The sequence below is a fragment of the Nestor notabilis genome, unplaced genomic scaffold, assembly GCF_000696875.1.
Source record: "Nestor notabilis isolate BGI_N333 unplaced genomic scaffold, ASM69687v1 scaffold6967, whole genome shotgun sequence".
Taxonomy (NCBI): domain Eukaryota; kingdom Metazoa; phylum Chordata; class Aves; order Psittaciformes; family Psittacidae; genus Nestor; species Nestor notabilis.
Window position 1 is genome coordinate 70876 of NW_009935993.1, and position 16110 is coordinate 86985.

The following is a 16110-nucleotide window of genomic DNA, read 5'->3' on the forward strand; positions in this document are numbered from 1 at the left end:
TGTAAGGTTTTTGTATTCTGAAAGTGTGTATGAAAAACAACTACTGGTGATGTTAATGCTGCTTTAACTGACAATTTTGACGAATGTCTTACATACACCTGAGTATTAAAAATATTAATATTTGTTCTTATTAAGGGTTGTGAAAAGTTAAGGTGTAAGTGGATCATTTTGCATTTACACTTTCATTCTTGTGAAAACAAAAATGAATTTGGTGAAAGGCAAATTAAAATATTTACTCATATGTGCTAGAGAGAAACAAGCAGTGCAGAAGACACCTTCATGCCCTTCTCCCTGTAAAGATCCTACCTTCTGCATTCAGCCTGAATATAAGGTCCACAGCATACCAAGATGCCAAGAGCATGGCAATAGTATGGGATTTGTATACATGTCTGTTCTCAAACTGAATGTCATTTACACGATCAAAGACAAAGTTTACATAAATTCTACAATTTGTCAACTCAAACTTTATCTATCCACTTCTTTCCCAAATGAAATTTCCCCTTCTCCCTCTTTTTCCTTTTAGTGTCATCCATATTTTCGATTTCAGTCATTTACTGTTACATCTGTCCTTCCAACTTTCCTACCTTTTTTGAAGACAGAAGAAAATCTAGGCAAGCAAATTGCACTGTAACCAGAACCCACCCCTTTTAGTTTAGGAATCCATCAGAAAGACTGATGAGTCCAAAGTGTGTGCTGCTTCAGTAGTTAGGTTCTTTACTCTTACTAATCAGAAATGGACTTCATTACTGACTGGCAGAGCAAGGAGTGAAATACAGACTAATGAGAGAGGGTAACATCACCATTAGTCATCCATCAGATTCATGGAGAAACAAAAGAGGATCACATCAAGCAAAGGAAAATGTGTAGCTGAAGATGGGAGAAGTGATACAGAAAATCCTGAAACATGAAGATGCAGGAGGGAGAAAACACAGGTGGAGCTATTGGAAGCTGGGAAAAGCAAATATTAGTATTCCTATTAATATTGCCTACAGATCAGGGTTTTGTTAAATGCAATGCTGTAATGTATGCTATTTGACAGGTATTGTCATCTCTCACTATGCCAACAGCAGCAATTGAAATGGTCTTACTAACTTAAGTACTCCATTAAGTAATTAAGGTCCTGAGGCTACCCACATTAAGCCTAATTATACAGCTTCAAAACTTAATGACCAATTAGTCTAATAACTGTTTTTAAATTCAATTTGTTTTCCAAACTGCATTCACAACTGATTCTATGCAGTAAAGAGACTACTAGTCATTCAGAAGAAAAAAATCCTAGTTGTTTATATAGAACCAAATAAGCACCTAGGAAGTCACCTTTTTCCCCCCATCGTTTCTTCATTCTTGCAGTAATTCTGCCTATGGCTAACTTTCAAAGCCAGTTGTGCACTCAATGAAGAAACCTTGTATCGTGTAAGCCATTTACAAGTTAGTGCCAAAAATTAGTTTGAACAATACTAATATACTTAAGTGAAAAAGACAGACATAAGGCCCTTGTTGAAGCTCATGTGAAGTCTGTGGCTAGTCTACATTTGAGAATGAAGAAGGCCCAGCTGTTTTAACACAAAGATAAGCATTTTATCTCCAACAAGGACTTATGTGGGATAAGTTAAGATTTGTCAAACACTGGGCTTGTATGCCAAGCTGATTCTTAGCTTCTATAGATTCAAAGACACCATAAAAACATCTAAGTGGGAAACCATACCTAACATCCCTAAAGAAACAGAGAAATTACAAAGTGATCAAACAGCAGATTCAAAAGCAATACAAGGTATGTCAGCTGTAGCTATTCCAGAGAAATCACTACCAAAGTCAGTAGGGATGTCCAGAGTTCGGAAGGACTGAGAAACATCCAAATCCCACAGCAAAATCACAGACTTGGCAGTAACACACAATTACAGCAACTAAGACAACCACTGAAGAAAATAAACCTTTCAAACAACTGAGATTTGGAGAAAAAGTTTCTTCAGGAAGTAAGCAGGTTGGAAGAAGCAGATTATTCCCCAGCTGCTACTGATGGGTTTCCTCCACTTACCAGCTATTCTGTGCTGCCATTTACATACAGCAGGACATGACACCAGGGCACAGCAATTCCTGTGTTCCATCAACACTGAGAGCAATTCATTTCCAGTATCACCTTAAGTGGGTATTTTTTCCCCCCAGTAGAAACATACTAGCGATCTGAAGGCTGCAAAACCACATGTATCCTGGAACTAATTCATGAGAAAGAGTCCAAACTGCCCTATCAGGAGAAGACCCAATTTATATCATTTATATGTACAGTTACACAATGGTAGTCAGAACTGTCTTTCACAAAATATGCTTTACAACTCACTCTCTGTCCACCTGCAACCTGCACGCTGGCTGTTGACAGATGTTAAAACACCACTTAGTATTCTTTCGAGTATAGGCAATACTTAATTCTTCTCCCCCAAAGAAATCTTCAAAAATTAGTCATATTAATAAGACACTATTCAAAGAGTGCACAAGAGTTTCCACCAAAAGCTGTTTCTTTGAGAATTTTTTGTCAACAGTTTTCTTAAGAACAGTTTTAGAGCTGATATTTGCCTTTGCCATCATGCCTCAAAAAACATAAGAATGTAAGGTCTTGGCCAGCCAGTTGGTATGTGAAGTTCTGTGTCAATCATACCAAGCCCTAGTTTCACGATTTTTTGTGCCTCCTGCAATCATGTATTTGGACACAGATCTTGTTCAAGTAAAGATTAATTTTTATTTCACATTAATGCAGTGATTAGCACAACAGAGAGGACATGTAGCTTTTTAAAGTGTTACTGCAGTACATGAAGAATAGAATTAATTACTGTTTCGAAATTCTCTTGCTCTCAAATGGATGTCTCATTGTAGCCACAGCTTATTTAACAAAAAAAACCCAACATCAAACAACTGAACAAAAACAAAAAAAAACCCCAAAAAACCAAAACCAAACAAACAAAAAAAACCAAACAAAAAAAGCTAAAAAGCCCCAACCCAACACACATACGAAACAACCAACCCAAATCAAATCCTAAAGCAAGCTAAACATGCTTCTTTTTCAAGCAAAGACCATGTCTGAAAGACATCAGCCCAATTACAGGACTTCTGAAGTTACAAGGTATTAAAAGGACAAAGGACTGCTTACTCGTAGTTCACTGCTGTACTTGTATTTTAGGTCACAGCAGCAGTAGCACAGAGAAAATGGATACTGTGTACCTCAGGTACATTCTTCAATTCAAATCTCATTACACCAACTACTACCAAAAAAAAAAAAAAAAGCCAGGACCTCACTTTCTGTGACTTGATTTGATAAGGGAAGAGAAATACCTCCAAATGTTTAAAAAAAAAAAAAAAAAAAGTGTAAGACTAATGAGTATCACCTATTAGAAACAAGAAAACCAGCACATAGTTTCATTTGACTTCCCAGCAGTTTGTGTTTGCCCAGAGAAGCTGTGGCTGCCCCATCCCTGGCAGTGTTCAAGGCCAGGCTGGACAGGGTGGAATGAATACATTCCACCTGGTCTAGTGAAATGCATTGCCTGTGGACTGCAGGGTCAGAACTATATGAGCTTTAAGGTCCCTTCCAACCCAAATCATTCTGTGATTTTATGATTATTTATGCATTTAAACATGATGACTGGACTCCAGGATGACTCTAACCATACAGATATCTAGCTCTAACCAAGCAAGTCAAAACAGAAATACATTAAAGTTTTCTTATTCCAAATTCAGTTGTTTTGCTGTTTTGATTTGGTTTTTAGTTTGTTTTAAGAACAGGCCAGGAAAAAATATCATAAATGGAAAAAAAAATCATATAAGAGAAAAATTATAACCAAGTCTAGTAATAGCAACCTTAACCAAAAACCCCAAACGCCAACACCCTCCCCCCAAATAAACCAAACAAAACCCACTGTGCATACCCACTGTGTACAAAGCAGATCTAGTTCCCTAATGAATTTTCACATGGTTTAGACACAAGGATATTCTAATAACCTACCTTACAGAAACAAGCTAAGTCAAAAACTGCAACTGCTCGAGGCACAAGACTCACAATTAAGTTTGCAGAAATTGAATTTGCGGGGCAGCTGCAGAATCCAGTGTTACTAGTTTGGCAGATCTGAGACAACATCTACAATGCAGGAAAAGCCTGAAATGCTGCTTTTACTGACACTGAGAAAATATCAACCCTGACTAAAAATGTACTCCACCCCTGTTAAAGGAAATAAATGGATATCAGCTCAACTCTTGGCTTCCATTACATTTCTACCTAAACAAACTTCAATTTGACACACTTAGCTGGTCACCAATGAAAAGCCTAAGGCTATGAAATTGCTTCACAAGGCCATTTCCCCCAAAGGACACAGCTGTCCTATTTTCCAAACTTGAAATAAAGCTTCAGAGAGTTTCTGATGCTCAAAAATGTTAACATATACAGACTTTGAAGGAGAGCTTTGCCAGGGAAGCACTCTAGCAATAGTAGTAGCACACCACTGTTGTCGATTAAAGACATGTTTAATCCTAAATGAATAGTGACCATTTTTGCCTCTTAAAGAATCCTTGGAGAGATACTCAATACAACTGTGTACTGCTTACAATAGGCTATTTTTTCTGGCTAAACAAGGACATTCCCTCAGAAAAATAAAAATGTGTGTTTTAAATTGTCCTGGGTTCAGCTGTAGCAGCAGCTGCTGTGGCTGCACGTATATGACTGCTCCAGCTGAACCCAGGACATAAGTGAAGACAGTGATGACAGAATAACAGAAAGGAGCAGAATACCTTTTAACACAAATCAGCAGAATACCTTTTTACCCTTGAAAGCATTATGGTCTGCAATTCCAGAAGGGAGAAAAACTAACAGATATTAAACTAAAGAAATGTTTTCTGCTCACACAAGATTTAATACAAATTTCTCTCCACAGCACTTCTACAATGGCAAAAAATGAACTTCCGATCTTTTCTGATGTTTTGCTGCTGAAGCCTGCCTTCTTCCTTCGGGTGCTTAAACTGTATCAGCTATGTTGAAATCAACTCCTTAATTCTTTCTAGAGCATCTTCAACCTGGAATTTTTTTGCAGCTCTGCCCACGCTGTTTTTCCCTTCACCCACTCCCCCACCACTTTTTAAACACTCATTTTCTTTTACCTTTTTTTCTTATTATTCTCCTTCTGCTTTTGACTTTTATTCCAAGCACCCAGTAGTCTCAATACACTAACAAGCAAAAGCTCTTCTATCTACAGAGCTCTCCTACTCACTGCTTGTATCTGCATCTTGCTTATCAATTCCTGTTGCCTCTCTTAGCTTCCCACCTGGTTGCCCAAAACAGACCAAGGGAACAACTTCAGCATTTAAATTCTATCAAAATAGAAGTTTTGCACAGATGTTTTGCAAGATTCTTTTCAAGACAAGAAATTCTTTATCTACAAACCTAAAATAATCATGTAGATATGCTCACCAGCTGAAATACATAATAAATGTTATTAAAAAACGCACTGATGGAAAGTGGTAATCCTACATTTTGAAGGGGCTTAATTCTGTTGAGAAAAATAGTAAGGAAAAAGTCATCTTTGGACGATGATTTACCAAAATGAAAATTTACAGTATCTCATTGCATTTGCAGAAGCCTAGTTCAAACATCGAAGATGAGAAAGAACATATTGGTCCTGTGCTGAACATAGGTTCAGCAATTCTGACTTTCCCTCATTAAACCAGTAAAATGTTTAATGCTACCTACCTGAATCATCAGCTAATCTGCTGATTCTCTCCAACACAGCAATACAATCTCTCTCATCATCACTGACTTCCTTCAAAGTGTCCAGCAAACTTCGAGCCACCATTTGCCTAGTTTACGAGAAAGATTGAAAATAAGCATTATTTGTGTCCAGAAATACAGCCAAACCAAAAAGTTGTGCAATCATACAAGTTTCTTGAACTAAACAATAAAATTTTACAGATTCACTTTTAACTGTTAGTTCTACTTGGGGAATTCTTTATTCTGATAATAACCCTAAAGAACTGTTAACTCTAAATGTAACATTAAAAGTATCCCTTTGGCTTACAAGGATAAGAGAAACCAGCCACAAAGATAAAAAAGAGTAAACATCTGCCAAGAGGGCAAACAGGCACTGAATGTTAGGAAGTCAGTGTCAGTCTTCCACTCTCACCTCCAAATTCCCTAACTTGTTCCATATGAAGCCCGACAACACCACTACTGTCCGTTTTAAAAAGAATTACGAACTTATTTCACAAAAGCATGATCACTCAATCTGAAGATTTCTGTACTGATAGTGAAGTTTAGAAACTAAATTTAATTCAAATGCTATATGGAGCAATGGATATATACTGTGAAAATAAAACGTACTATGCCTGGGACATACATTAAGCAAAGTAGACAATGAAACTTTCAGAAAATATTAAACAAGTCAGAATTAATATTTTTCTAAGGATTAACTTGTCAGTGACAAAGTTGGGGTTTTGTCCTCCAAGGTTCTGTTGCAGCCTACGTTACAAAGTCATACCTGTCAGTTACCTAGACATTAAGTTTTTAAACAACACAGTTGGCAAAGTGTGGCAATCGACCTTTCTCCTCAACAACAGCCTGCAACAGCACAACTCTTCCCCCCCCCCACACACACCCTTTTGGACATCATGGGTTGAACATGAGTTCAGAGAGCTAGCAGGATTATCCTAGCAGTGGCATGGGCCAAGGAACAGTGTGTCCAACATGCTGCTAGCTCTTGTACTGCCCCAGAGCAATTTATCAAAATGCTGAAGCAGCAAGGGTCAAGTGCAAGATTATTTCCAGAACTGACTAATGGAAATGTTAGGAGGTAGCCTAGATATAAGCAATGTTTATTGACAGACAGCAGTGCCCTAAACAAGAGCAGAAGCATAGCTAAACTTGATCATGTTCACTACAAATAGTGAACATCAGCAATGGTCACAAACTGGTAAGAAACAGATCGTTACATTCCTAGTGTACAGGGGAAGCCCGAGAACTTCACAATTCCATGCAACTGGAGAAAAGCAGTAGGATTTCCTGAATTCCCAAAGCTAAGCAGATATTCAGTTTGAGAAAATGGAAGTATCAATTTAAATATTTCACATTGGCCCCTTGCAGAAGTATCTTGAACTAGACTGTTTTGACATTACAGATGAACGAAATCCTCTAAGAAAACAAACTGCAAAATCTGTTCGCCTTTAACAGATTTCCTCTCCCTCACTCTTTTCAGCTTGGTAAACATGCAGAAGTATTAATATGCAATTGGAAATTCAGCTGTCAAAATCCTAATGGAGGGAAACAGACTATGTGACACACTAACCTAGAAGCAGAGTTGACTTGGTCTTTTAAAGGGCTGGACACCTCTGAAAAGAGAAGAGGAACAGATGAAGCATATTTCATAAACCAGCCTGCCTGGATGCATGTGTCAAATGTAACCTTGGAAAGTGAGTGACAAGTCAACTGACCCACTGAGTTGGTCTTGGCAAGCAAGGAAGCACACTAAACAGCACTACATCCCATCTGGCTCCTGTGGGCTATGGAATGGCTCGCTACTATGTTGCAAGTTTTGAGCAGACTCATCTCCTCATAGAGCTTTGTTAGCAGTATCCTGAACTGTGGTAGCTGGATCCCACAGTAAGTTTTTGCAAGCTCCTATGAGTTGGACAGATGGCTATACAGAAGTAGCCACCCTGTAAGCTGAATGTCACAGACCTTCTGCTCAGGAGGAGACGAAAACACAAACCCTAACCTGAAGCAGATAGATTTATTAAATCCACTCAAAGCTAAGAAGGGCCATTCAACTTTTCCCCTAGACTAAATGTAGAAGATGGCCCCCACCTGCACCTAGATGCTATTTCCCTTTGTCTTGTAAAGGAATCAATGGATCTACTTTTATATTTAGCAGCTTCTGTTAAAAAGCTTTACAACAAAAGGCAACATGGCAAGCTAAGCTCACTTTAGAAAACCTAAGTGGGTAGGCAGCCAGTAGCAACAGGGCAATCTCTTGACTCCGTCCATCCAGTGTCCTGGCAGACAATGTCCACTCATGTCCTCCAGGCTTTGACCTAGTTCTGCCGCTATAGTCAGCAAGCTGCCAAAGTTCTTCTTGTGCCTCCAAGACAGAAAAATAGGACACGGAGCTAAACCTGCCTCAAATTTGCCACATGCTGGGAGCTAGTGTCTAGGCAACTAATGCAGAATGACTCGAGCCCTACAAGCTCACACTTTAACATGCTCTGCTTACAGGAGAGCAGGGAGTAAGCAAGGATCCATGGTGCTCTGTCTAGCAGTCTGATCTTTCTTCTCATGCAAGCGCTGGTGGTTAAGCTACAAAAAGCCTGAAATGGAGGACTGCAAGGAACTATCAATGCACAGAAGCATAACATAAGTCAAGGCTGCCCAGCAACTGGCCAGGTGAGCATTTGTAAAATTTTAACTGAGCTCTGAAGGATGACCTGTCTGCTCTAGAGAGAGAAACAACAGAACAGGTAGACATGATTCATGTTCTAGAGGCAAGGAGATACCTCTTGTGACAGGCAAAAAGAGGAGGAGCAGTTTTCTTCTAGGGATAATGACAACATGTCCCCATAAACTGCATTCTAACAGGGAATCAGACTCTTTCAAGTACGTATGTAACAGAAATGACTCCACCAACATTAATGATAATAATACGAATTATTTCAACGGCATACACTCTTGTACTATACATTACTCTTGGTTATCAGGGCATAATGTTGGGCTAGGATTAATGATTTCTTGCTATTTCCCTCCAGCCACTGGTTTGGGTTTGTGCAGTGCTTTCTTCTAATGAGATACCAAGCTCCACTAAGAACTTCTACCTTTACATATTCTCACTGCCAGCAGAGTTGTCTTCATTGCAACAACTAATAGAATTGCATCTTTTTACTCATTCAGTCAGATCTGATTCCGGAATCCTCCAAGTCCAAAGCGACTTTTTAAGGTGCTCTGGCAAGTGACACTTCAAATCAATGACCCTACAGCTGTGAACTCTCTAAGGAAATTATTTATTCACCATACATGTCTCTGGTATACAACTTCCACACAAGCAGTAATGCATCTATTTATCCATTAAATAGCTTACAGGCCAAAAGGACAGAGGTCAAAGGGTGGAATGTAGCATGCAGTACAAGTGCTTCAGCTATTATGTGCCGAAGTGGAGGATAATTAGCAAAGTTCAAGTTTTCATGAGCACACATGGGGAGAGCTTGTCCAGTGGCAGAAAAACTGATACTTAGCATATCTTGCAGGCATACTTCCCTGCAATGAGCAGCAGGATAAAAGGGAATAGATTACTAACACCCTGCCTTTATGCCCATTTGCAGGGGACAGATACTCGGAAGACTCTATACACATAATTAGGATTTGTGACAATACACTCTGAGAAGAGCTATAAACATCTTTGCTTGGCTCATTCAAACTCCTTTTATACATTCCTTTGACCTTATTTGGAATCAATACTGGGAGTTCTAAGTGGTATAATTACTGTGTACCAATCACCATCACTAGCCCTCTAAGAAATTTCTACTAGAATTTAAATACGTTCATCTGCATCATTTAGCTAGGAAGTAAGCATAAGTTTTAAAAAAAAAAAAAAAAAAAAAAAAAAGTTTTTAAAAAAAAAAAAAAAAAAAAAGTGAGAGAGAGAGAAATAAAAGGACAGCCTGAGAAAGTTGGGGCTGTTCAGCCTGGAAAAGAGAAGCCACGTGGAGATCTCATAGCAGCCTTCCAGTATCTGAAGGGGGCCTATAAGGATGCTGGGGAGGGACTCTTCGTTAGAGACTGTAACAATAGGACAAAGGGTAATGGGTTCAAACTAAACCAGGGGAAGTTCGGGTTGGATGTAAGGAAGAAGTTCTTTACTGTGAGGGTGGTGAGGCACTGGAACCGGTTGCCCAGAGAAGTGACAAATGCTCCATCCCTGGCAGTGTTCAAGGCCAGGTTGGACAGAGCCTTGGGTGACATGGTCTAGTGCGAGGTGTCCCTGCCCATGGCAGCAGGGTTGGAACTAGATGATCTTGAGGTCCTTTCCAACCCAAGCCATTCTATGATTCTATGACAGAAGATAATTCTCTGCCCATTTTTGCAGAACTTCTAAATCAAGATTTTATGACATTTCATGTTTAAGTGAACACTGGTATTAGTAACTTAGCTTGACACTGTTTTCCCCAAACAACTACAGAGATACTCTGAATAAACTCCAGTTTTGAAATCAGTATCTTTGTACCTTTCTTAAGAAAGGATAAATATGCAGAGGTACATTCAGTATTGTTGAAGAAATTAAGACTCCTCTTAGTGCTTTGGGAAAATTCTGTCCATTGATAGTTCAGCTTGTATCATTTTAATGTACACTTGCAAGGCCAAAGTTAAACATAAGTAATTTATTTGGTATGCACATATCCACAATTCTGTGAGCAAAAAAAAAGTTTTGAGGTTCATTTCATTTTCACTAGATTTTATTCTTTGAACATGTCATACAGTGGGCTCAATGACTGAATCATGGAATCAGAGGTTAGAGATTAGGAAAAGCAACCTAATTCATCTTAATATGATGAGAAATGTCCTAATCAGAATGAATGCCACTCTAGTTTCACCTGCATGGCTTTGGTATGAGTTTGGCCTTCCTTATTGTGAGTACTCAACAAATGCCCCAGAAAGAGAATGTTTACACTGGGCTAGGCTGCACAAACAGAAGGCAAGTGAGTGGGGAATAAAAAAAAGCCCTGCAGCTGCGGAAAACCAAATTCTCCATTAACTTGTTGGTTATAACATGATCATATCGAAATGAAAACAAGGCAATGTAATTTCTTACTCTTCAGGAAGGTCCTAATAAGATTCTCAGCAACTCACCAACTACTAACTTAGAGAGGTTTTTGATATGCATTCAAAACATCGTTCTTCTGTTTTAGTGGGGGTATATTCTGCATGCAAGCACTGATTTTCAAATATGTAGTAAAATTACATTCTTGACTCCACAAAAGGGAGTGGAGAACTGGAAAGGCTTATGGTATAGCCCTGATACATCTAAAAAATTGTTATTACCCTTAATTCCTTGGGAAGAAATTGATTTCTCAGTTCCTTAAACAGAGTATATATTCTAAAAACTTCTAAACTGTTTTCCAGAATCACAGACATGTAAACCCAAGGTTTATATTGCGACTGTTGCAGTCAGGAATCAGATAACCACATTAATATAATTCATTGCCACATATGGCCTCCTTTCTGATGTTAATCTCTCTTCCATCTGGAGTCTAGAAGCCAAAATGTTACCTTCTACCAACCATACCAGACACCATGTCAGTACTGTGAAGTCATAAGCATATCTTTTAGCCAAAAAAGACAAGTTACCCAGAGTGCTTTGGGCCAAATTTTCACTTATGCTGTAAACAGTGAAAAGTGCTACTGATAAACTGTACATGACTACACACACCTACACTTAATCCCTCTTTGAGGTCCAATATATCCTCAGCTACTGCAGAGTGCTGCTCTACAAGTATTTTGAAGTTAAACTATTTCAAAAGACGTCAGGTATTCTCCCCACGGAGAAGCAAATAAGTACTTTAGCATACAAGTCAGCATGGCAAAAGCATAGCTTAAAAATATCTACCTTGATCTGTAGATACAGTCGTGATAGCCAAGACTGATCATAGTGATGAACGAGAGTCTGCTGCCAAGATTTGCTTTGGTTTGAAAAGAAAGGGCAACAACAATTCCTACAAAGTATGCTGATCAAAAGGAAGGGACTGTGGTTCGGGAACTCTCTTACTATTCAAACAGATCAAATGGCGAGCGTTTTATACTTCTGAGCCTTCTTAATGAGAAATGGAAGCAATTAATATTAATAAAGTTTAGTAAACCCAACAATTTTTAAAACGAGAAGACACAAAAGCTATGATCCAACCTGCACCAGCAATTGGATTTTAAAACACATAGCAAAAGGGAATCCTCATCCATGCATGCATGCACACACATACCAGTGCTACCAGACACAAGGAGACCTTGTTTCAGGTCTTAACTTTCTTCTCGGCATCTACTCTTCGTACAATCTGATATTGGATTATTAAGGCATATGCTAGAGATGCTTCTCAAATCTGGTGTGGAGGCTGCCTCTTTATTAATAAAACTATAAACAGGGTGCCATTTGCCTTAGATTTCAGATACAAGACAGGCTGAGAAAGCTGGGCTTGTTTGGCCCGGAGAAGGCTCAGGGGAGACCATACAGCAGCTTTCCAGTATCTAAAAATAGGGCCTACAAGAAAGCTGGAGAGGGACTTGTAAACAAGTAGTGACAAGACAAAGGGGGAATGACTTTAAACTGAAAGACGGTAGTTTTAGATTAGCTATAGGAAGAAGTTTTTTACTGGAGGGTAGTGAGACACTGGCACAGGCTGCCCAGACAAGTTGTGGCTGCCCCATCCCTGGCAGTGTTCAAGGCCACGCTGGACAGGGCTTTGAGCAACCTGGTCTAGGGGAAGGTGTCCTGTCTATGGCAGAGGGCTTGGACTAGGTGACCTTTAAAGGTTTTTCAACCCAAAACATTCCACAGTTCTACAAAGAGGGGTTTATTGTAACATTTGTCAAGTTCCTCTTCATTCTTACAGACGAAGACATCTGTGGTGCTGATCAGCAACACTTAAAACAGCAAGGATGTAGACCACAACATGCCAAAAACCGTCACACAGCAAATCCTTCCACCATTTGGGAAGCTGTTAAAGAATTCTGTACCTCACTCTCTTCAGTTCACCCTGTCAAAATTCATACATATTTACATGAAGAAGCAACTCCTTTTTGCAAGTTCCAAGTCTGATCTGTTAAAATTTCTTAGGATGGGGATATAGATCCATTTCCATCTCAGAGCAACTGGCTTTGGCCTTCAGTCACGTCACAGCTGAGAAATCATGACTGCTCAAGGAATCTTCTCAAAGGAGACAAAGCTTTTGTACTAATTGTTAAAAGTCACACACTGCGAATATGATACATATGTAGGTGACAAACCAAGTAGAAAATCACAATAAAAACAAATGCAAAGAAAAATAATACCTTAAAAGATACATTAAAAAAAAAGGCAAAAAATTAAACACTAAAAGCAAATTCATCCATTTTAAGGGGGGGTGGAAAATATAATCTTATCCTAATTTACCCAGGCTCAATGATTATGTTTCAAGGGTTTGGACATCTATAATTTGAAGCTTCCACACTAATGCAGGTTCAAGGTCATGGAGCAATCAAAACATTAACAACTCAATCATAAAATAAACTACACATATGTAATTGGATGTGATTATACCATACTAACAAAGTTGTTTATTCTTATCTTTTCCCTATAAAATGCTCCAGTTCATTTGCCTAGCAAAAATCTCCCCAATTATTCCTGAGTCTGACTAATGCTGCATCATCATAAACTGCCCACAATAGTTACTATCAACTAGAGTGATGTAATTGCTATTCAGTTATATCACTAATGGTTATCATATATTATTTCCTTTATTTTCTTATGCTACATAACACAGTAGGCCTCCAAAGAAAGCTAGGATTAAACAATGTGTTTATACCAGCAAAAATCAAACTCATAAACAACCTAATACCAAAAAAAAAAAAAAAAGAAAAGAAACCTGGGAAAACCATAGTTCCTCCCCCCATCTTCCCCTGCAGAAAAGCACAAGCAAGTACTGGACACATAAAGCTGGACAGCGTCATCAAAAAGATTTCAAGCTTATGCATGCCCCAACACCCCATGCAATCCATATGGAGAGACTCAGAGACAGTTTTTTCTTAAATGAGCAAGTAAAACTTCAGGACCACTCTTGTTTAAAATTCAAGTCACAGAACTTGAGTTTCTCATTTTGCTCTCCTCCCTGCAGGCTTTTATTACAGAATTGTCATCTACAAAGGATCTTAAAGGCTGCTCTTCCTTCCCTCCCCGTGAAGTCAAACACAAAAGAATTCTCTCCTGGTTAGCAAATAGCTGATATCATGTCAGACTGTAAAATACAACAGAGTTTTGATTTCAGGAAAACAGAAAACTTTAAAATCAAACGTTTCAGAACTGATTTATGCATGCAGGTTTTTGCAGATTATAATAAAAGAAGCCATTCTATAATTGTTAGCTTCAGTCAGAATGAAATCCTCCCAAACAGGGGTATGTTCATACATGTAGTATGGAATTTTAAGTACACTTCACACGACTCAAGTTAGGCACAGGGCTAAACCCTTACAGAACTCCGGCCAGAAAAAACAAAAGAGGCTAACCTGCAGGGTGGTTGATCACAGACTTATCTTCTGCATACCACTGAATTAAGAATTCAACATAAAAGCAAACATGCTTTATTAATGATTTACTTGGAGCCCAAACTAAATTACGTTAAAATAAAACACGAGAAAACCTCAACCTTAACATATTTCATACATTTTTATGATCTTGTAGCTGTTTACAGTAAAATGCTGGTTTTTAATTTCTCCATTCCATTGCAGAGTGTCTGTGAACAAGGGATGGGGTGTGTGTTCCTATCTGAAGTATGCTACAATACCTGCACTTTTAAATTAAACCACTAGCTCAGTGGCATTACAGAAATAAAAAGGGGGGAATACAGACCATAGTATTAACTGGGCAAGTTCATTTTCAGTAACCAGAAGCAGCAATACCCAAACTGTAAACTATGGATGAGGATGATGTTGCAGAATACTTCTTGGGTTCCTCAGGCAACCTACAGCGCTGTTCATTATCCTTTCCTGACCTTTCATTAAGTGTTTTCTTAAAGTGACTTTCCACACAGTTACAGATACAGTTCACTTATCTTCTAGACCTGTGTCAACAGGAATGTCAGCATCCACAAAAAATAATAAAAGGATGTGATCCAATTAATAAAAAAGTTTTAAGAATCCTGAGCTACAGTTACTGAGAAGGTAAGCAAATGTTTTTCTGTTATCACTACTATCTTGCTCTCTGTAAGTAGGAGGAGCATCAGCAAACAGAAGGAGTGGAAACTGAAGAACAGTATAAAGTTGTTGGGGTTTAATTATTTGTATCTCATGCAAATTAACTTGTCAGAGTTGAATGAGATGAATGGTTTGCATACCATTAGCCAGACAGGACATTCAAAAAGCATACCTGTTAAATATGTTCTCACTTGCAGCGTACTTGTCCAGTCTTCCCAAAGGCGTCAACATTTCATCTTGTGAGACAAAGTCCAGGGCTGAAGGTATAATAATCACATCAGACTCTGAGCTGTAGTCATCCACACCAACTATCAGAGACATCAGAAATATTCCTTATAATCACAGTAGTTTAACACTAAAATGATGTCTGTTGTTGGTCTGAAATAGTCTAAGCAAAGTCCCATTGACAACATATTTACTAACTGCATTCCCCCCAGCTTTCCCCAACACCCATAAGGCGTATTCTATGAAAGAGTGATTAATGACACATTTATTGGACTAAATGGATTTTGAGTAATTTTCTCTAAATTTCAAAACATGTTTCATTAAACATCCACAGTTCACAGTATTTTTAGCTGAAAAGCAGTATTTTTATCAAGTGACTTTTAGCTAGTTGTAAAGTCAGCTTTTTGAAGACACATAGACTAAAATCTTAGCTGTAATTAGCCCAGAGATGAAGAGTTAATGCAACATCATCTAACAGAACAAAAGGAGACTTTGTTTTTTAAATCTAAATTAAGCATGTAAGAAAGTTCAAATGTGTGTACTATATCCAACTACCAAATAAACTAGGCACAATTCACCTGTAGCATATTAACCAGCACAAGAACTATCCCAGGTCACTTGTTCTACTCCTGAAAATACAACACTAGAGTACAGTACAGCTATTATTCAGTCTAGCCAAGCTTCTCTGAAAAGCCCTTTGAAAACTGGCAAATAGAGACACACAGAAGACAAAGACAGATCTAGAAGTCCAACAATTTTTATTTTTTTTAAAGTGAACTCTATGGAGGAAAGAAAGAGATTACTGTTCTCTTGCCTTGCATACAATTATGCTATGTTACATAAATCGGTTATCAGACATTGTAGCATTATCTTCAACATTCAGAATACATAAGCAGCTACCATTTTCTGAATGTCTTCCTTAACATATTTCAAACGTC

General features: G+C 38.4%; 1 protein-coding gene across 1 annotated transcript in view; it reads right to left on the reverse strand.

Moving 5' to 3' along the window:
- Positions 1–15255, reverse strand: part of PPP4R1 (protein phosphatase 4, regulatory subunit 1) — a gene marked incomplete at its 5' end in the record, with an annotated part of 45393 nt that extends 30138 nt beyond the window's left edge. The window contains 2 exons of the mRNA XM_010018111.1: positions 5726–5832; positions 15120–15255. Coding sequence (XP_010016413.1) covers positions 5726–5832; positions 15120–15255 — 243 coding nt within the window. The remainder of the gene's footprint in view (positions 1–5725; positions 5833–15119) is intronic.
- Positions 15256–16110: the final 855 nt, after the last annotated feature.